The sequence below is a fragment of the Spermophilus citellus genome (assembly GCF_964194105.1).
Source record: "Spermophilus citellus genome assembly, chromosome: 18".
In the NCBI taxonomy this organism is placed as follows: Eukaryota; Metazoa; Chordata; class Mammalia; order Rodentia; family Sciuridae; genus Spermophilus; species Spermophilus citellus.
Window position 1 is genome coordinate 520,423 of NC_138200.1, and position 22,060 is coordinate 542,482.

At 50.1% G+C, this 22,060-nt stretch overlaps 1 protein-coding gene across 4 annotated transcripts; it reads left to right on the plus strand.

Moving 5' to 3' along the window:
* The first annotated feature begins 1,502 nt into the window (after positions 1 to 1,502).
* On the plus strand, positions 1,503 to 21,872 carry ZNF606 (zinc finger protein 606). Of its 4 annotated transcripts, none has more exons than XM_081275354.1 (8): positions 1,503 to 3,392; positions 3,480 to 3,607; positions 3,893 to 3,991; positions 5,102 to 5,158; positions 5,615 to 5,703; positions 13,895 to 14,021; positions 14,306 to 14,401; positions 18,681 to 21,872. In XM_081275354.1, exons 2-8 carry the CDS (start codon positions 3,592 to 3,594, stop codon positions 20,663 to 20,665), a joined length of 2,469 nt encoding a protein of 822 aa, XP_081131480.1. In that variant the 5' UTR covers positions 1,503 to 3,392; positions 3,480 to 3,591; the 3' UTR covers positions 20,666 to 21,872. The 4 variants fall into 4 exon arrangements, with proteins under 4 accessions (XP_081131480.1, XP_081131481.1, XP_081131483.1 ...); XM_081275355.1 differs by having other exon boundaries at positions 1,503 to 3,081; XM_081275357.1 differs by lacking the exon at positions 3,480 to 3,607.
* The last annotated feature ends 188 nt before the right edge of the window (positions 21,873 to 22,060 follow it).

Below are 22,060 nucleotides of genomic sequence, written 5' to 3' on the forward strand. Positions count from 1 at the left end.
TATAAAGGGATGTGTGGGGTAATAGTCCTGGGCCTGGGAGCCAAGTTTAAGCAGCTTTGGCAACTGTGATTCCAACATGGCACCTCAACACTGCACCCTCACAGGGCAGAAGGCAAAGGGGCAAAGAGGGAAGAGAGGGATACAGAGAACATGTACCCCCACCAAACCTGTTTTAAAGGCATTAATCTCTTTGTGAGGGCCTCCACCTCATAACTTAGCACGTCTCTAGACCCCACCTCGCAGAGCCTCAGAGGCAGCACAGACACAAAACAGCTTGTGTAGGAAACAATCATAGTTATCTGTTGTTAATACTGAAAGTTTAAAGGAACAGCTGTGCAGTCATTACATTTCCTCTCTCCCTCCCCTTGGCTTCAAATACTCTCACAGCTACAGAAGGGAAACTTACTGAGATTCTTTTTTGCTTGTTAGCATTTTCTATAGAAATGTTTGTGTCATTTTCAAACCTCAAGAAAATTCAGTGTTACTTCCTTGCAGCCACAAACAGAAAGATTCTATGTGGACCTTACAGTCAATCAAACAAATAAACGAAGCAGATAATTTTAGATGGTGTTGGCGCACAGAAAACAAAAGAAGGTAATGAACTGAGAACTAGGGAGAACTAGTCAGAGCTGGTTAGTGTCAGGATGTGATGGCCTGAGATCTGGAAGAAACAATAACCCATAACTGGAGAGGAAGAACATTCCTGCCAGAGGAAACAGTAAGAAAGGCCTGGAGGCAGGAACCAGCTGGCCCTGCTGGAGGGGGCTGGAATCCAAGGGTGAGTGGATAGGACATGGACTGAGCTTGCAAACTGTCCTCCTGTGTCCTAAATTATGAACTGGAGTTTGGATTTCACTCAGGCCACAACAGGAAGCCAGTGCAGAAAGCAGCAGGGACCTGATGAGATTCTAAAGGTCCCCTTGGCCGCCCTCAAGGGCATGAGCTGGGGGAGCACTTTCCTCACCTCCAGTGCGGCTCCTCTACAGCATCTCGGTCTGCTCCGTCCTGAGGGGTGGGAATTGTGGGCACACCCTCCACGGACTGCTTTTCTCTCCAGAACCCACTCTTTGTCCAAACTCACCTTCCTGCTGCCTGGGAACCCTCCCAGAACCTTGCTCCCTTCTCCTTACCTCTCCAGTGAGACTCTCAAATTCAGTCTGTATCAGTCTAACCCTCATTCACCGGAAAGCGCTCCTCTGCCTTCCCACAGTGAGTCCCAACACAACCCATGCAAACCCAACCCACAAGCCTGCTTTAATGACCTTCTGTTGCTAGTGGAAATACCTCCAAGATCTCTCTTGCACACTGCTCACTCAAATCTAGAATCCTACATGGCCACCTGGTGTTTGGGCTCAGTTCCTACACTTCCTTCTCCAAATTAGCTGCCCAACCAGTTTTAGAATGAAGGCCTTGGTTCCACTGGGTCCCAACAGACTCAGTACCCCCCACCCCCATCCCAAGGTGCCAATGGAATAAGAGTAGTGGAGAAGGAAGAACTTTAATCTGGATGTCAAAGCAGGAAGACAAAGGGGCAAAGGGAGTCCTGGCACAGAGGAAGAACTGTGACGGGGGCAGAACTCAGTATAATCAAATCTTGGTCAAACTGTGGTCTGGCTGATCATTTTCTCAACTCTGGTTCCCTGAGGTGGCTCTTACCTCTGAAGTGGCCATTCAGAACCCAAGAGCAACTGCTCTTGCTTGTGTGTATGTGTGTGTGTGTGTGTGTGTGTGTACGGGGTGGGGGCAGCCTCAGTTTCCATCAGGGGGTAACTCATCCTGCTTAGGGGGGCTAGGCTCAGATCTTCCTGCAAAGTCAGAATTTTGAAAATTATACTAGATTCTTATCTTGGTGTCCTCGGTCTTGAAGGACAAGAGACATTAAGTAAACATACGGCTGATCAACTTTATATTGGCAGCTTTCTGGTCTCCTTAAGGAATGTGTCTTCTTGCCCCCCATTTCTCCTCATTCTTGTCCATCTCTATACATTCTCCACTCCAGCAGCTTAAGTCACCTACTTATTTTCTAACATGCTCCTCAGCCTCTGCACTTTCCCCTCTCTGCCTGACCCACCTCTCCATCTGTTTGAACATGCAAAAGTGTCTTCCAAGGGTCAATGTGCTTCCTGGGGACACCCTCCCCGTCCTGTCAAAGCTGAGCCATGGCTTCTGTACAAACTATGGTGTGCACACCCCTCTCCAGAGCCACCGTACTCCATTTCTTCCCTCGTGCGCTCTCCTGTCCTCCCTACACTGTAGATCCTGGCTGTCATGGTTTACGCTCAGTGAATGCCTGAGCCCGGCGGGCGTGAAAAGTTACTTTCCCAGTAAGAAGGTGAAGAGGGGAAGACGCCCCGCACAGGTCAGGCCCTAGGACCCTGGGCGCCGGTGGCTCCGCCTGGGGTCGTGGGCCAACTAGGGCCAGAGGCCCGGGCTGGAGCCCGTTTCACTCCCAGTCCTGCTCCTGGGCCGCGATCGAGCCAACAGCCGGGGCGGGCCTCCAGGGCCCGCCATCGGCGGGTGCGGGGCAGCCCGGCCTTCGCAGCGGCGTGCCCCGCAGGCGAGGGGGGCCCAGGACCGGGCTCCTCATCTCGGAGGACCGGCGCAGCGCGCTCAGCAGACGGAGCTCAGGCCGCCCGCTCCAGGTCTCCCAGGCGGCGGGCGAGGGCAGCCTGGAAGGCTGGCGGGGTACACTCCCGGAGCCGCGGAAGCGGTCGCGCAGCGGAGCGGCCGGGGTGCCGGCCCTCGCGGCGCTTCCGGCCAGGACCGGAAGCGCGGCCCTGTGAACTACAGCTCCCAGCAGCCTCCGCGGCACGTCCTGGTCGGCGCCGGGGGAGCGGCCGCCATTGTCCGCGGCCGCCGTGAGGCCTTCGCCCGGGCAGTGGGGCCGCTGCCGCTGCCGCCGCCGGAAGCCGGGGGACGGGAGAGGGGGCGCGGAGAGGTGGCGCCAGTGGTGGGGGCCGGCGCGGCTCTAGGGCGGGGCCTGCGCCTGCTCTTTCCGCGCCGGCTTCGCGCCCCGTTGCCCTCGGCCCGCGGCTCGGGCGGGCGCGACCTGCCCCGCCGCGCAGGGGGGCCGCGAGCCAGGTAAGGCGGGCCGCTCGCGGGGCCCGCCCGAGCGGCAGCAGCGGCCCGCTGCCCCAGGCGCTCCGTGTCCCGGCCGGCGCAGGAGGACGTCAGACGTGGGTGGGAACAGCCGGTGCTGGGCGTGCGGCGGCGGCTGGCGTCAGGCGCCGTGGCGTGCGAGCGGCCCGCCGCGCTTTGTTCGCGCCCCGGGCCTCCGGACGGGTCCGCGCTCCGGCGCAGGCCTGCCGCCCGGGCAGTCGCTCTGCTCCGCCCCCCGGCCCCGACTCGGCCACGCGCGCGGGCCGGCCAGCACCGGCCTCGAGGTCCTGCAGGTGCATTTTTTTTTTAAAAGATTAGGAGACACAGGATTCACCGTTTTAAAGCGAGCAATTCAGTGGTTTTGTTGTCTCTCCATAAAGTTGTGCAGCAGTCACCACCGTCTAATCCCAGAACATTTTCATAATCCCAGGAGGCACCTGCACCCAAATGGGAGCTGTCACCTCCCACTTTCCCGTCTTCCAGCCCTAGACCATGACTGTATCTGCAGGTAGATTTCACAGTAACTTTTGTTAGATCATCCGAAAGTTCCGTCTAAGTCGACTCCCTTTCTTGGGAATGATAAATTTTCACCCTTATCCAGATGGCACCCTGGGTTTATTCAAGTTACCCTTCATTTCTCTGCAGAAATTGTTACGTTTTACCATGTAAATTATGTTTTCTTGTAATGCTTACGGGGACTCTCTAGTCACTTCTGTGGGTTACTTTCTTCTTTGTTCCCACTGGGTCTTCTGTGAAAAAGGACCACTCTGTCTTTTTCCACTTTTGTCTCTAGACTGGGAATCAGGTGCTCTTGGGCAGGTGGTGCTCCTGGACAGGCACCTGGTTGATCTGTCCTCAGGGATGGCGGCCATCAACCCGTGGGCCTCGTGGGGTGAGTCCAAATCCTGTGTTGTCTGGGCCTTCCCTAGATGGGACCTGCTGTAGCACTGGGTCAGGGCTGAGGATTCTGGGGGATGGGAGAGGATTTGCCTGTCTTAGTAGAGAATTAGAACTGGTTGCTGGTAAGGGGGAGAAAGTTGGCATAAAAGACTTGACTTGTTGGGGCTGCGGTTGTGGCTCAGTGGTAGAGCACTTGCCTAGCATGTGTAAGGCACTGGGTTCGATTCTCAGCACCACATAAAAGTAAGTAAATAAAATAAAGGTCCATCAACAACTAATAAAAAAGTGCTGTTTAAAAAAAAAAAAGATTTTCTGGCGATTTGTGGGGTTTCTTGGAAGAGCATCATACATATAATAGAAATGTCTTTAAAGCTGTCCATGTTTTTTACTTTTTACTTTTTTGTTTTTTGTACTGGGGATTGACCCAGAGGTGCTTTACCATTGAGCAACATCCCTGCTTCTTTTTATTTTGAGACAGAGCCTCATGGAGTTGTTGAAGCTGTCCCCTTGAATTTCTAATCTTCATGCCTCAGCCTCTGGAGTTGCTGAGATTACAGGCATGTGCCACTATTCCCAGCTGCATTGATCTGTAATTTAAAAACAATGTTAAACGATAGTGTGATGTCAGCGGTATGTTTTATTTTCAAGTGAGATTTTCATCACTAGACATCAAGAAAGTATCCTAGTAGTTAACTTTTTTAAAGAAAAATTAGATAATACTGTATTTGTCAGATACTTCAAGCCTTTAAAAGGTGGTTTTTAATTGTCCTATGGTTACATTGTGTGGATACATTTCCTAACTCTGACTCCTGTGTGCATTTCCCTTACAAATCCACCTACCTTGGCTCTGTGGAACTTTGTCATTCCCCTCAGTGAGGCAGTCTCCTTTTCCATTTTTTTTTTTTTTTGTTGTTGTTGTTTTAGATGACCACAATATCTTTATTTATTTATTTCTATGTGGTGCTGAGGATCACGCCTAGTGCCTCACATTTTCGAGACCAGCGCTCTACCGCTGAGCCACAGTCGCAGCCCTCCTTTTCCATTTTGTCACCTTTATTCACCTGGCTTGGTGTCACAGCCCTAACCTGATCCTTCTGTGCAGGTGCCCTTATGGACCAGTCCTGGGGGATGGCAGCTGTTGACCCGTGGGCTTCCTGGGGTGAGTTGAGAGCCAGTGTCCTCGGCCGTGTTGACTGCCACATGTGGCCTCACCCTGCACTGATCTGCCATAGCTGGGGTCAGAGCGGGGACCTGGGGATTCTTCAGGGCAGGGATCTGTGGTCCAGATCTGACACTGTTCAGAGCTGGAGGGCTCCTGTGGGGGAAAGAGTGATGATGTCAGCCCAGGGCAGGATGTGGGAGTCAGTGTGCAGCCGTTCAGGGCTCCAGCTGCTGCCCATGACAGGGTGTCAGCGAGGGACTGGTATGTTCAGTTGTGTGCCTTTTCCTTTTCTGGGACACATTACCTTTGTCTGTTGAGTGAAGAAGCAAGTCTACTCCTTTGCCATGAAGGGAGGGCAGTGCTAGTCTTCCTCAGCCCCCAGGAGGGAGTGCTGGTGTGGTGGAGCTGTTGTAAGGAAAGAGCTGCCTCCGTGACTTCTTTTTCCTTCCTTAGCTCTGTGTCCTCAGGACTCTGCGTGGCTCATGGATGGGAGCAACGAGGAGGGGAGGAGGGCTGCTGGGCACCCAGCAGCCCAGGTCCAGGTGAGATGGGCTTCCCCTTTTTCCTGAAGGGGAACTATATTCCCAAAGGATGTGTGTCCACGTTGTCACTGGCCATCCCAATCATTGTGGTTACTCAATTTACAATAGCAAGAGTTTGGGTAGAAAAGGAATCAGCCAGATGTTCATGTTTCGAGTGCAGGTGGGGGGAATTCAGTCAGTGGTCCATGACTTAGAGTCTGTCACAACCCGCCTGTCCAAAGTGCTGAGCCACAACTCTGCCTAGGGTTCTGTGCAGGATGAAGGTGGCCCACTTGGCTGGCAGCCCCTTTTCCTCCTCCCACCTATTTCATGTATTCAGATCTGATTGAGGCTGATGTGGATCGTGCCCTCCTTGACTGGTGAAGGAATGCAAGGACAGGTGTCAGCCTCTACCTTGAGAACCTCCCAGACTCCTTTCTAGAGAAGTCATTCACCTGCTAATGCCATCTCATAGGTGGCCTGGGCTGCCTGTGTTCTGTGGGGAGGGCCCTGTAGCAGCTCAGTCCAGCGGATGCTGGGAGATGGGCAACTGTGTTGAGGCCAGTGGGCACAGAGCAGCTGTGGAAGATCGGAGCCAGGAGGGCATGCATCAGTCAGGCGGGCATGCATCAGTCAGGCGGGCATTGTAGAAAAAGGGCCTCACCTGCAGCACCTCAGGTGTATTTTGGGGCTGGGGGTGCACTGTATGGCCAGTGTCTAGACAAAGACTGACCCCAGTTAGTTTTCAGACTGGAGAGACCAGAAAGAACCTGCGTTCTGGCTGAGAGCTGGGACTCCACCCTGGGAGGGTTGGAGCCTCAGAAGTGTTGGGAGCAGGAGGTACAAGTTCAGAGGCTGGAGGGGTGCTCCTGGCAAGTGTGGAGGGCAGGGCTGTGGGAAGCAGGATGGAGCTGGGGAGGAGAGCAAGGTCAAAGATACAGGGAGTCGAAGCCGGGGGCTTCAGGACTGAGGGCACACTGGTGGCTCCTGAGAGAAACAGGACAGTAGACTTGTGGGACAGGCATTGTCCCTTTCCCTTTCCTGCCCAGTCTCCACCAGAGGCAGGCATTAAAATTTTTTTCATTATAGCTTTGTTGAAATATCCACATAAACTGTGCTGTTTAAAAGTATTTCATAGGTTTTTTTTTTTTTTTAATATATTCACAGAGTTTTACATCCATCACCAGCATCTAATTCTAGAACATTTCTATCACCCTGAAGAGAAATCCGGTAGTCACTCCCTGTTCCCCTGCCCCCAGCCCGGCAGCTGCTGATCTGCCTTCTCTATGGATCTGCCTGTGCAGAGGCTTCGGGTCCGTGGAACCATGGTCTCTGGCCTCGAGTGTCTGTCTGCTTTCACCTAGTGCAGTGTCCCAGGCTCGTCCTTGTCGGGGCATGCATCAGTGTTTATTCCTTTTCATGACTGAGGCACATTTTTTAACAGTTTCTTAAGATTATCCCATGTTTCTAAATGGGAGATTTTTAATCTATTTTTTCTAATTCATCAAACTTCCATTTACTTTGTTGATTCCTGGTTATAAAAGGCAAAGAAAATAATTTCATCACATTATTTAGGTCTTCAAATAAATAGTTTCATTACATTATTTAGGTCTTTTATTTATAAGTTAACGAATCAAGTAAATGTGAGGCACTGTGTTATAAAGCTTTTACAAATTACATCACTTAACTTTACCCCTCCACCAAAATTTGAAAAATTTATAAACTCTGCATTTTCAAAGCGGAAAGGTGAAGTGAATCATAATTGTGTAGCCCCATGAGGCAGTGCTGCTTCCTGGGAAGGAGAAGGGCCTGGTTGCAGTGATGTGGGTGCTGCTTTCCTGGGTCTGGACTTGGGCAGCTGTGGGGTCCACTGCTGTCCTTGTGCATACAGTCATTCCTAGATGTGTAGCAGAGCAGCAGTGCAGCAGCCTAGGCTGAGGCGGGCCCTGAATCAGTCTCCTGGGAACCGGTTAGTGGTAACAGTGCCATGAAGAAGCCTGACTGACCACTGTGCTGTGCTGTTCATTTATGTCAGGGTTTCTGAGAACCTATTAGAGTTAATGCTGAGAAAATAAAACAACATTAAAACAACAGTACCCTCTAATGTCTGAAGAGTTGTGATTTCTGAGACCATGCTCCTGGCCCCCTTCCCACACTCATTTGGATTCTTCCCTGTGGGAAACTTGGACTTGAATTGTGAGATTTTTTAAATTAATCAATGACTTCAGGAACACAGATGAGCCTGTGTCTTTTTAGGGTTCCTTCCAAGTTAAATATTTATTGAAATAAAGCATCTACCTGTGAGAACATCAAATGCTGTCATCCCTCATTACCTGCACAGTCCATTCTTGGGAACAAGCTACTTAGTGAAGTGCCAGCTAGCAGGAGCCCAGATCCTGTTATTTCATGGAATAAGGGACAATAATAACAGCAGTGATAATATTTCAGTCTGTCTAAAATGCCAGCCAACCTCCCCAATGTGGAAATGCTCTTCAACCCTTCTGCAGCAATTCACCAGGAACTTCTGCATGATAAAACAGGTATATAAAACACTAGTAATACCCTGCACCCATCCTTGGTCCTTCTTGACTGTCTAGTTATGTTTTTCTTCTTTGCAAAGAGTTTACATTAAGATACTAATAACAAGCACTGGGGTTTAAGTCAGTGGTAGGGTACTTGCCTAGCACATGAGAGGCCCTGCCTTCAATTCCAGTACGGGGGGAAGAAGGAGATACCAAAGAAATGGTTGCAGTTGCCCAGGGTTCCATGAAGGAGAGCCTGTCACGGAACCCAGGTGATGAGCAATCGGGAAATAGCCTTTGGGGCAGGCAGCTAAGCCCAGTCAACACCTTGGACTCCTCTCTCAGACCCTCTTGGGTTGTGAGTAAGCAGATACGGGAAAGGCCTAGACAAGTGCACACTTGTGCACGGAGTGACGTGCAGAGGTTTCTGGGGTTTGGTGGGCATCGTCACAGCCATCATGGGAAAGCGGTTTAGCTTGCAAGGGCTTCTTTGGAGCTGAAGGCCTCATTCCTTCCCATCACCCCAAAGCAGCAGGTGATAGTGTGGGTCCTGCGTCTCCACACTAGGGGAGGACTTTGTGTTTCATGTGCAGTTCTGGAAGCTCTTCACTGTGTCCTTTTTTTTTCTGTCCCTGAGGTGAGGCCACTAGCATGGGGGAGTATTCAGCTGGACTGGTTCTTCCTGCTTTTAGTCCTCGGGCCTCCGAGTTTGATAATATCTCCTTTTTTAAATTCTGGAAATTTTTATTTTAAATATTCTTTTGACAGATTGTTAAGTTATAGAAAAATATAAAAAGCAGTTGAACAAACACCAGTCCCATCACTCTGAGGAGTGATGTGTGGTCACATTTGCTGGGTTCCTTCTTTACATTGTCCTCAGTGGTTCTCATTCTTTTCCAGAGCTGCCGGTCATGGATCTGGTGTGTACACAGATAATACTTTTTCGTTTTCATAACAAACTATGTGGACAGCAGAGATGTACAATCTGATCTTTCTGAAGTTTCCTCCCTTGTACCTGTTGCTTCTTTAAAGCTTCCTTTGTGGAACTTTGAGGTGGCCTGTGTTGATACAGGTGGGTCATGCCAGGTGGCCCCACGGGGAAGCTCGCCCTGCCACCCTTTCTTCTGGGTAGGTGTGTGAGGCCTGCCTCTGTTGTCTTTGCTGTAAACCACATGGGGAATGTCCCGTGGCTTCCGTCTGTGCCGCTGTGAGACCTCCCCTAGCATGTCCCTGGAGGGGAATGCTGCTGAGTTCCCAGGCCTGCTGCTGTGTGGCTCAGCCTGGGTGCAGCCTCTGTGCAGCCTCCCCACTCTGGGAGAATGCCCATTTCCCTGCATCTTTGCCAGGTCCTGTAGTTTCCAATGACCTTATGACCCAAAGTCCTGTTGCATTATTTTAGTTGGATACTAGTGAGATAGAATATCTTTTGGTATCTTGGTTGGCCATTTGTATTTTCTCTCTGTTTCATTCCCTTGTCCCTGGATTTCTAGACATTGTTGTGCTGCTGTGTAGGTATTTCCCATGCACTCTGGGCCCTCATGCTTTGCCATATGTGAATTATCTTCCAGTCTGTGGCTTGTCTTAACTTGTGTCGTGTGTTTCTTGGTACATTTTTTTCAAATATAGAGCTTTATTTATGGCTGTGTGTGTGTGTGTGTGTGTGTGTGTGTGTGTGTCTTAAGAGAACTGTGTTTTAAAAGGTAACTTTCTCCTTCTTTATGTTCTCGCTCTGGGGTCCTCTGCTGAATGATGGGCCGCCTCAACAAATTGCTGGCTGTTATTTCTGCTTTGCATTCCATATCTGTCATCAGGGAGAGAGGGAGGCTTGGCCGTCATTCCCACCTCCACAGAGCTCTCGGGGGTCCTGAGCTGAGTGCAGGGCCTCTGTTCTCCACGTCTGGGACTCCTTCCGTGTCCCCAGAGAGTGTTTCTCTAGTCTGCTTCGTTTTCCATTGCAGTCTTCCCGGGCTGAGAGGCTGAGAATGGGACCTACAGTTCACTGAAAGTTGGGTGCTGCTCTGCCTGGCCGCTGAGTTCCGTCTTCCTGGGTGGCAGGTGTTTCTGCTGTCCCAGGGGTCCTCTGGTCTGTCTGTTTACCAGGGAAGGGCTGTGAGGCTGTGTGTGTGTGTCTGCTGCAGCTGAATAGATGCCCACCCTCCTGACAAGTCCCTCTTTGGAGGCGGTGGGCCTCGGTGGCCAGGATCCGAAGGTCAGTGCTGCTGCCTGTCTCAGCTTGGGCCACTTAGACCCCAGGCTTAACTGCAGGGGTCTCAACTCCGGCAGCAGCCTGGGAACCCACTTTGCACACTTGGGTCCAGAATGCTCATGGGCTTTGCCCAGGTGCAAGTGCAGTGCTGGTGGCATGGACCACGAGGGGTGACGGGTAGCCATCCTGAGTCTGGCTCTGCTGCGAGTGTTCCAGCCCAACTCCCTCCTGCCTTACTGTGTTTTAAGTAGGTGCCCAGAGCCATCCTTGCTCCCGCTGCAGCCTTCCTCTGCTCCGTTTACTGGGTCAGCATTTCTGACACACTATGTGGAACTTCTGATGCTGCTGACCCATTTTTTCACACACACAAATACACATGCGCTTGCACACGTTTTCTTTGGAGCTTTCTGCTACTGAGCTACACTCCTAGCTTTTTTTACTTTTTATGTAGCGACAGTGTCTTGTTAGGTTCCCTGGGTTTGAACTTGCTTGAACTTGCCATCCTGCCTCAGCCTCCTTGGTAGCTGGAGTGTGGGCGTGCACCACCACACCTGCATATATGTAGACGTACAGCAGTCCCTTGTGACAGACTGCCACAGACGTGATGGCTTAGAACAACACGGACTCTCTGTTCTGGAGTGCGGAAATCTGTTCCAGCTGGAGGCCCTAGGGGAGTCTGCTTTCCTGACGGTCAGGTTTCTAGGGGCCACCCGCCCTCCTTGCTTGTGCCCTTTGTCTTCAGCACAGTGCTGTGACTGGCTGACCCTCCTGCCTCCCTCCTTCCCAGGAGGACTGTGTGGCCACGTTGGATCACCTGATACTCTGAGATAACCTCCCCATTTCAGTCACTGTGGTGATGGTGCGGGTGTCCCCTGCCTCCCAGCCTTCCACAGCCCCCATGATCCTCAGCTTCAGCGCCTGCTAGCTTTCAGCTCCCGCCGTTTCATTCGCTCCGCAACCTTCTTGTTAAAATGAGTATTTTGAATCAAGTCTCAGATCCTATCATTTCACCTGTAAGAATGACTGGGTCTGTAAGAGAGAGGTACCTTTTAGGCTGTAGCCACAGAGCATTTATCACCCAGGAATTTAACTTGGTTCCTTAATGTTGCCTAGTACCTGGTGCACTTCAGGCTGGCTCACTTGTCCCCAAAATGTCGTCTTCTCTGTTTTGGTACTGGGGATTGGTAAATAGGTACTTTACCACTGAGGTATATCCCCAGTCTTTTTTATTTTTCATTTTGAGACAGAACCTCGCTAAGTTGCTGAGGCTGACTTTGAACTTGTGATCCTCCTGCCTCAGCATTCTGAGGGGCTGGGATGACAGATGTGCACCACCATGCCCAGCCCAAATATCTTCTTAGAGTTGGTTTGTTCGTATTGGGATCCACAGAAAACCCACACATGGCTTGTGCCTGGTATGCTGAAGAAACTGGTGCCTGGGCTGGTTTGCCTGGTTTTTCCTTGTGATGTCATCAAATGAGTCCTGCCCCCGGGTCCTGTGAACTGCCAGTTGGACTAGGGAGCTGTGCAGATCCATTTGGTATTTTTTTTTAATATTTATTTTTTAACTGTAGTTGGACACAATACCTTTTTTTTTTTTTTAGAATTTTAATATTTATTTATTTTTTTTTTTTAGTTCCTGGCAGACACAACATCTTTGTTGGTATGTGGTGCTGAGGATTGAACCCGGGCCACACGCATGCCAGGCGAGCATGCTACCGCTTGAGCCACATCCCCAGCCCGACACAATACCTTTATTTATTTATTTTTAATAAATTATTTTAATAAAGGAGCTGAGGATTGAACCCAGCGCCTCGCACGTGCTAGGCGAGTGCTCTACTGCTGAGCCACAGCCCCAGGCCCTTTTGGTATTTTTGATAGTACTTCTGTGTGGCTCTGGCCCTTCCTGCTTTGTTGCATCAGAAGGCACACAATGTCTGGTTGCTTGATTTTCAGGTGAAGGATGGATTAGCAGGTGGTGATATGCCCCCACCCCCATCTTTTTTAAAAATTTTATTTGTTTTAATTAGTTACATATGACTGTAGAATGACCTTGACACAATCATACATTTGAATCAGATGGGATATAATTTCTCATTTTTCTGAGTGTATAGGTTGCAAACAGGTCTGGACAGGGCTGTGAGAGAAGCAGGAGGTCAGCATGGAGCCCACAGGCCCACAGTCAGAAGTGGCTCACGGGATGTGCCAGCCCCGTCTGTGCTGCAGAGGGTCGGAGCCCAAGGCAGGAGCCCCCCGGCCTAGCAGTCACTCGGCACCAGGGCTCTTGGTGAGAGTTTCAGACAACGGGTCTCTACACTTAGCGCATGTTCGCTGCCACAAATGCTGGGCACAGGTGGGGAACGGACTGCGACAAGTGGCTGTGGGGCCTTAGCAGGTCTCCAGGGAGCTGCGGCAGGGACGGCTCTTCAGGCCAGTCACAGTGTGAGTGGAAGGTGCAGTTCTGGTGCAGAGAGAGAGTTGGTCACTGAGATTAGAGGTGGCAGGCTGTGTCTGAGCTGTGCCTAGCAAGGACAGAAGAGGAGAGAGGTGGGTGCTGGGAGGGCAGGGAGGGGTCCAGGGACCCTTAGAGTAGAAGTGATGCTCTGCACACCTGTCTGCGCGGCAGGTGTTTGTCTTAGGCTGGCTCTGCCCCTGTCAGGACCATGTGCATGGTGGGCTGTGAGGCCCGGTGAGCAAGAACTCTGGGGACACATCACTCACTTCCCCCTGTGCCCCCCTGGATGCCAGGTGCCTGAGGCACACAACTCATCTCTGAGAGGAACTGTCAGGGATGTCTTCATTGTAAAAGTCAGGCTTCATCCTTCCCTATAGTTTCCTGTTCTCTGATTCCTAAAAATGTCAGTGCGGGTTTTATTTAGGTCACATATTTTGATGGCTACTGTGACTGATTACCCTTGGCCCAGCTACTCTGGGTCATCCTGCTCACCCTTAGCTGCAGTCCTTGAGAGGGATTGAGAGGGTCTGGGATGAACTTGGGGGTGGTCTGGGGATGCATTCAGAGGGTCTGGGAGTAGACTGGGAGGGTCTGGGAGTGGACAGGGAGGGTCTGGGGTGGAAGCTTCCCCACGGTGGCCAGGAGGTCATATGTGAATGTTCAGTCCCTTCCAGGGCCTGGGTTCCCATGTGGGAGCACAGAGTTAGCCCCGTGGTCTCTAGCTGTTGGTGTCCTTAGCTTGCTCCCACTCTGATCTGGGCTTCATTGCAGGGAGGGGGCTGCCCAGGTGAGCTGTCCACACCACCTGGTGTTACTGGGAGACACCTGCTCCTCTTTGCTGTGGTTATTGGGGCCCCACACGTCCAGTTGCCCAGTGTGGGCCCTGGGTGAGACCCAGCCCACAAGGGCCAGGTTCTTGACTATCTCCAGGAGGCCCTTCCCTCCAGTCTCCTCTTCCAGGCTTTCAGTCCTGTTCTTTCCCTGGAAACATGGGGGGGGGGCCCTGGCTGAGAAACACGTGCTCCTTAGGAACCAGTGACCTTCGAGGACGTGGCTGTGGACTTCACCCAAGAAGAGTGGGGGCAGCTAGATCTTGTGCAGAGGACTCTGTACCGTGATGTGATGCTGGAGACCTATGGGCACCTGCTCTCTGTGGGTGAGTGGCACTGTGAAAATGGCAGTGCCCAGGGGCTCCCTGGCGGGGGCCAGTTCTCAGGGCTGAGGTGATCTGGAGCCCAGTACTCGTGAGGGAGGAGGACCTGTGCTCCCTCAGCCCTGGTGGGACACTGCATGAGGACTGGTCAAGGGGATGTCTTGAGTGGGGCATCACTGGGGGAGTGGACAGCGTCTTTCTCAGGCCCGGCATTGTGGAAGGACTGGGCAGGTCTGTCTTTGCTGTCTCCTGTTTGATTCACAGTCCCGTTTTCCCTCCACACACAGGGCATCAGATTGCCAAGCCTGAGGTCATCTCCCTGTTGGAACAAGGAGAAGAACCGTGGTTGGTGGAGCAGACGTGTCCCGAGAGCTCTTGTCCAGGTGAGGGCAGGCCCCTGTGTGAGAGAAGGGGGCTGAGGCCAGGGGTCACCTGCTTCGGGACCTTGGAGCATCCCTCCCAGGAGCTCCCTCCCTGTCACCCGACTTTCCTGCTGTATTTTCAGCACAGACGCCCCACCTGACTGTCAGAACAGCTCGCTGGGCCACTCCCAGCCCTGGGCACCTCTCGATGGCGCTCACCTTCTCTGCTGTCCCTTCTCTGAGATGACTGCTCTTTCATTTACTTAACTTTAAAACTTTTGTTTTTTCTGTTTTTCCAAAATTGTAGCCTGTGGCCACAAACTCTTCTTTTAAAAATGAAAAAACAAGAAAGTTGTTTTTATTTAGGCAGCATATTCATGTCTCAAACCGAAGCTGCTAAACCGTAAAGTGAAAGCCTCCTGAACGCTCCCTGCTCGCTCAGGTTGCTCTTCCCACCAGAACCGCAGCCGCACCTGGACGCACCCCACGGGCCGCAGTTGCTCTGTTGTTGTACGTTTTCCAGTCATTTTCCTGGTTGTTCTGGGCACTGCAGTTTGCATCTCAACTTGTAACAGACTCATTTAGTTAATACCAGTCTATTTTGACCGTATTTTAGCTTTGCTTCGCTGTGGCTTGCCTTCCTGTTGTGCTGTTCTCAGGAGTCACCTCCTGTGTGTCTAGCATAGATTTTATAACTGCTGCTCTGTTATCGCCTTTTGAGTCAAATAGAAAGTGGGAGTTACCAGCCAAAGACACATGCCCCCTCTTGCCCTCATATCTGTGGTTTTCTTGTTGGTCTTCACTTGCAGTCGCTGCCTGTGGTTCTTTCCTCTCTGCCTCAGGGGCTCCCTTTAGCATTTCTTTTCTTTTTTTTTTTTTTTTTTTGTGGAACCAGGGATTGAACTCAGGGGCACGCAACCACTGAGCCACATCCCCAGCCCTATTTTTTTTTTTTTTTAAATTTAGAGACAGGGTCTCATTGAGCTGCTTAGTGCTTTGCCATTGCTGAGGCTGCCTTGAACCTGTGATCCTCTTGTCTCAGCCTCCCCAGCTGCTGGGATTACAGGCGTGCTCCACTGTGCCCGGCTACTAGCATTTCTTTAGGGGAGGGTTTGGCAACTTCCAGGTTTTGTTTTTTGGGAATCTCTTGGACTCTTTTGTTTTCCAAGAGTAATTTTACTGGATATAAAATTCTTGGTGGATGGACGGTTTTTGTCCCATGGTTTCTGATGAGAAGCACTCATGTAAGCCACTTGTTGAGGCTCCCCTGTGTGTGAGGAGTTGTTGTCTCCTGCTGCTTTCAGAGTTCTCCCTTTGACAGTTCTCTCTCTCTGTAGTTTCCTGTCGATGTGGGTGTGTGGCCCTCTTGGTTGGGGCTTCTCAGAGCTCCTGTGTGCATCTTACTCCTGAGCTTGTCCTTTTCACGGCCCTAGCTGGGTGTTGCTGGACCTAGCTGCTTGCTGTTGCCCCTGACAGCTTGGAGGTGCAGGCTTGACCAGCTCCCTCAAGGCTTTCTGCACACTGTGAGTTCCCCGTCAGGTAGGACAGAGGTGACCTTTTCTGTTGGGGTTTCTAGGGACCACCAAGCAGGACCACTCTTGACTGTTGTTTGGGAATGAGGCTTAGGAGAAGTTTTAGCTCTGTTATTCTCACCCAGTATTGGACACGTGGGCTATTATTTTTCAGGACTACGGATGAGCTGGGGAGCCCCTGATAGGACTAGGATACATTACTGAAACCCACAAAGGTCACTGTCCTTATTGATACTGTTATTTTTCTTGTTTAACACTTTCTGGTTGATCGAAGGCTCTGGTTCATTTACAGAATTCTGAAAATCTGATTTTGACCATATAGCCACTTTTAAAATCACCTTTCCAGAGGGATGGGGTTGATGTCCTGGCTCTGTCATGTTTACTGACTTCCTGTGCTTCTGGCTTGTCTCTGGTGCATGCTCCGTGGGCCACCGGCACTGTGTAGAGATGGACAGGAACGGTTCTTTGGTCTTATGTTTGGTCAGCTACCATCTTAAGTTTCTCTGGAGTGAATCTGAGAACTCTATGAAGGTGCACTCACATCTCAGAGCTAAGTGTGAAGTTTGTAATTAGTGCCATTCTCAAGCAGAGTTAAGCCTCTGTTACGATGAATTCAGGTGCATAAAGAGAAAGGTGGTGCATGGGAAGTGAGAAGAGAAGCTAGAGAAAGAGAACAAAGTCTGGTCCCACTGGATACTCGTGGGAAGCTGTGTGATGGCTGCCAAAGGAGTCCACACTCTGACCCCCAGTGTGTGTGAACAGGGCACCTTGTGTGGCAGAAGTGGCTTTTCAGATGTGAATAAATTATAGATTCTGAGATGAGATCATCCTGGCTCATCCGGGTAGATTCTAAATGAAATCATGAGGGTCCTCAACAAAAGTGAGGCAGGAGGGTCAGAGAGACGGGAGGTGGGACAGAGGTGGAGGTGGGAGTGCTGTTCTTTGAAGATGGGGAGCAAGCTTCAAGCTGCAGAGGGTAGCCAGAATCTCGAGGCTGGAGGGGGCAAGGGCAGGGCTTCCCCAGAGCCACTGGGGAGGGCACACCTTGATGGCTGCTGCCTTCCGTAACTGTACCATAATAAATTTGTGTTATTGTAAGCCACCGAGCATGTGAGCATTTATTATAATAGCAGACTCCTGTTGCTGGAGGGCTGCTGCCTCAGCAGTGAGGATTTCTTGCTGAAGGGAAAGGAGGGAATTTGGCAGCATTTTGCTGGATTCTTTCTCAGCCAGTCATCAGGAAAGTCCACACAGGGTGGGGGCAGCACCAGTATTTGAGTGCAGATGGTCAGGCTGCGACTCCCTTGGCTTTTTTGTCATGCACCTGCTTTTCCAGTCCATATCTTGTGTAATTGCTCTAAAAATGATTGTGTAGTTCACAAGAATTGTAACCTTAGGGGGTGTTTTGAACCACGATGGTGTTGCTCTTTGAGCTGGTGAATCTCATGTCTTCAACTGGACTCCATGATACAGACACAATGTGAAAGCGTTTTATCACAGATAAGCTCCTGTCTTGCTGGTGGTGCTCTCTCTCACCCCACCCATCTTCTTTTTTGGGGGGCAGGTGTCAAGATAGGAATGATGAAGGTGTTCTAACATAGAAGTAAGTCAGGACACTCTTTGGTGATTTGCACGTTATTTTCTAAGCCTGCATTCCCATCTTTGATTGAACCAGTTCACCCTTCCCTTCCCTTCCCTTTCCCCCCCATACCTTAAGAGCATTCACGTGTCCTTTTAGTCCCCACGACCAACCCAGGTTCATTGCCCTCTGGGAGGACACATACACACAGGTATCAATGTACTCAGATCTGGGGTTTGTCATAATGAAGGCCTACAAGCAAAAGGAAAAGGTGTGCAGGGCTCAGCCCAGAGGAAACCTGGCCTAGGTCTCCATCAGCTCTTCAGTGGAGGTACACACGCCCATGTGAAGTGTTTTCTGCTGGAAAACCTGCCTGAGCCTGAGAGTCTAGGGTGTTTGAGGTGTTGCTCACGTGGGCAGAGTGCCAGCACACCTTACTGCAATCCCTGAACTCCATCCTTCCAGAGGGAAAGCAGATGTTCATCAGGAACAGCAGGGCTTGCGTAGATGCCTGGAGGACCAGGTAGAAAGAGCTTCTCACCAGGAACAGCAGGGTTTGTGCAGATGCCTGAAGGAGCAGGTGGAGAGAGCTCCTCACCAGGATCGGCAGGGCTTGCAGAGATGCCTGGAGGAGCAGGTAGAGAGAGCTTCTCACCAGGAATGGCAGGGCTTGCAGAGATGCCTGGAGGAGCAGGTAGAGAGAGCTTCTCACCAGGAATGGCAGGGCTTGCAGAGATGCCTGGAGGAGCAGGTAGAGAGCTTCTCACCAGGATCAGCAGGGCTTGCAGAGATGCCTGGAGGAGCAGGTACGGTGTGCTTCAAGACCTGGAGCATGTCACAGTCTCTACCAGTTACAATACTTCAAGACCTCAATTCCCAGGAGTGGGCCAGGGCCAGTCCTGAAGCAGGCCATCTTGGTGATGTGCAGTTTTAAGCACACAGTCTGACAAAGTTTGCTCATTTCTGCACACCCTTGTTCTGGTTCTGCTTTTCATGGGAAAGTCCTCTTCGGTGGTGTGGTTTGTGTTCTGGTAAACAGTGTTCACTTCTCACTCTTGTCTGCTGTGATACTTCTCTGGCTTCCAGAGAACAGATTCACTGTTGCCTTCCAATAGTATGGACGATGAAGCTCATCACCCTTCCAGCCTAGGTCTCCGTGTCCTCACGGCTCTTTTCTGTCTCTTTTTAGAGTGGACGAGAGATCATGAAAGCAGTGCCTTGATCCCAGCACAGAGTACTTTCAATGAAGAACAACCCCACGGCGTGAAGTTGAAAAGATACATATGGGATGATCCTTGGTTTTCTAGGTTAGGAGTTTGGGGAGGTAAAGACCAATTAGAAATGTACCATACAAACCAGAGTACAGCTATGAGGCAAATGGTCTTCATGCAAAAACAAGTCCTGTCTCAGAGAGGACTGAATTCTGAATTCTGTGGACTTGGGGCAGAGTATAGCCAGAGCGTAAACTTTGTTCCCTGTCAGAGGGTTTCTCAGTTAGAGCATTTCTATAAACCTGATGTGCGTGCTGAAAGCTGGAGGTGCAACTCAGCCATAATGTATGCAGATAAGATCGCCTGTGAAAACAGTGATTATGGCAAAGCCCTGTACCAGCCCCTCCACCCTGTTCACCCTGTAAAGATGCAAACTGCGGATGATCTTTTCAAATGTGCTGATGCTGTTAGGTCTGTCAACCATATAATACATTTTGGTGATCATGAAGGAATGCACACAGGAGAAAAACTGTATGAGTATAAGGAGTGCCATCAAATCTTTAACCAGAGCCCATCCTTTAATGAACATCCAAGACTCCATATGGGAGAAAACCAGTATGATTACAAAGAATATGAGAAGATCTTTTACTTCTCATCCTTTATGGAACATCAGAAACTTGGCGCTGTAGAGAAAGCATGTAAATACAATGAGTGGGAGAAAGTCTTTGGGTATGACTCGTTCCTCACTCAACACACAAGCTCTTACAATGCAGAGAAGCCCTTTGAGTACAGTGAGTGTGGCACGTCCTTCATCTGGAGCTCTTACCTGATTCAGCATAAGAAGAGTCATGCTGGAGAGAAGCCCTATGAATGTGACAAGTGTGGAAAAGCTTTTAGGAATCGTTCCGCCCTTACTAAACACGAGCGGACTCACACTGGAATAAAACCCTATGAATGTAACAAGTGTGGAAAAGCCTTTAGCTGGAATTCTCATCTTGTTGTACACAAGAGGATACACACAGGAGAAAAACCTTATGTATGTAATGAGTGTGGGAAATCTTTCAACTGGAACTCCCATCTTATTGGACACCAGAGGACTCATACTGGAGAGAAGCCTTTTGAGTGTACAGAGTGTGGGAAGTCTTTCAGCTGGAGCTCCCACCTCATTGCCCACATGAGAATGCATACTGGAGAGAAGCCCTTTAAATGTGACGAGTGTGAGAAGGCTTTTAGGGATTACTCAGCCCTTAGTAAACACGAACGAACTCACTCTGGAGCGAAACCATATAAATGCACTGAGTGTGGAAAATCCTTCAGCTGGAGCTCCCATCTCATTGCCCACCAGAGAACTCACACAGGGGAGAAACCCTATAACTGCCAGGAATGTGGCAAAGCCTTCAGAGAACGCTCAGCCCTCACCAAGCATGAAATCATTCATTCTGGAATTAAGCCCTATGAATGTAACAAATGTGGGAAATCCTGCAGCCAAATGGCTCACCTTGTTAGGCATCAAAGGACTCACACTGGAGAAAAACCCTATGAGTGCAATAAATGTGGGAAGTCCTTCAGTCAGAGCTGTCACCTGGTTGCTCATCGGAGAATTCACACTGGTGAGAAACCCTATAAATGTAATCAGTGTGAAAGGTCCTTTAACTGTAGCTCTCACCTTATTGCACACCGGAGAACTCACACTGGAGAGAAACCATACAGATGTAATGAATGTGGGAAAGCATTCAATGAGAGCTCTTCCCTTATTGTGCACCTGAGAAACCACACTGGAGAGAAGCCCTACAAGTGTAACCACTGTGAGAAAGCTTTCTGTAAGAATTCCTCCCTTATTATCCACCAGAGAATGCACAGTGGAGAGAAGCGCTTCATATGCAGCCAGTGTGGAAGAGCCTTCAGCGGCCACTCGGCCCTGCTTCAGCACCAGAGGAGTCACAGTGAGGAGAAACGTCCTTGAATTGATCAGAGGGTTTTCATTTCTTGTACATTTGGTAACCTGTGGGAGAAAACTATAAATAAAATCAAAAGGGAAAGCTTCTCATTAAGAATTCAATAAGACTTCCCCCTTTATCATTCAGTAGGGAATATCTTAGAAGTAATGGTATGAATGAGAAAATTAGGGAAAGGGTTTCTGCAGTCTTCAGCCCTTTCAGCCTCATATCAACACAGAGAAGGAAGCTCTGGACTCCGCACGCAGCCCACCAGGAGCCTGTGCTTGAGGATCTGGTGGGGGTCACCCTTCAGCAGGTGCTCCCACCTCTGTGATCGTGTGCTCTGTCGGGGGGGGGGGGCTCATGCAGAGTGGGTTGGACTGGAATGTACTTCTCATGGAGCTGAGATGTTGGGTGGAAATCTTTATAACACCGTTTTATGCATAATTACAGAAATGCAGATAGATTTTGCTTTTATAAGGGCAGGGTTTAGTGCCCTTTAAGGGGTAGAATATGGGATATTAATCTGGTTCAAGAAAGGAAATAGTATAGTTTTGAGTGGGGTGTTTGCTGTTGGTCAAGATGAACTCCTTAGACAAGATGAGTGCATGAGATCACTGAGGGCAGAAAGGGTGCAGCCTGGAAGGGTGAGGCTGGTGTGGGCCGAAGGTGACACCACCTGGGGCCAGGGTCCGCTGCCTGTCTCTGCTCATGACTTCCTCCTTGGGTGGTAGTTTGTAATTTGTTTTAGGCAATCACTATAAATTATAACTTTGGACATGGCTTCAATATACATAGCACAAAGGAATTAAAAGAACATAGAATTGTGTGTGATATCTACTATAACAGATCTAAAAAATGTGTATATGGATAAGGACCTGTGAGGCCCATGGAGAAATTAACCCACTTAATTTAAGATGTTTTTGTTTTGTTCTTCAAATACATATAGCACTTATCATTTGCCGTTTTGTTTTAAATGTTTTTCAGATATTAAATTGTTTAATCCCATTAACTAGGTACTACCATTACCCCAGTTTTCCAAATGGGGAACCGAGGCAGAAATGTCGGGGAACCCAGCTGAGGACCAGAGCTAGTAAGGAGGAGAGCTGAGGTTGGCTCCAGAGGCCGTGTCCCAACCACTGTGCTCTGCGTCTCTAGTGATATTTTACCCTCATGTTCCCCTTTTCTTTAGTGTTTCTATAGTAGAGATTTGATAATAAAATTCAAGAAAATCCTAAGCAAAAAGAAATGAAGTCACTGTCTCCTTTGTCCTGAAGCATTGCTGTTAACACGAGTTGAGCTCAGATCACTGGGGAATAGGAAGAAATCTGGGTTGAGTTTGGAACTGCCACAAATTCTGGGATCTGGGTTTCCTAGCACTTGGCCCTGGCACCTCTGAGGATGATGGGGCAGGGGGCCTG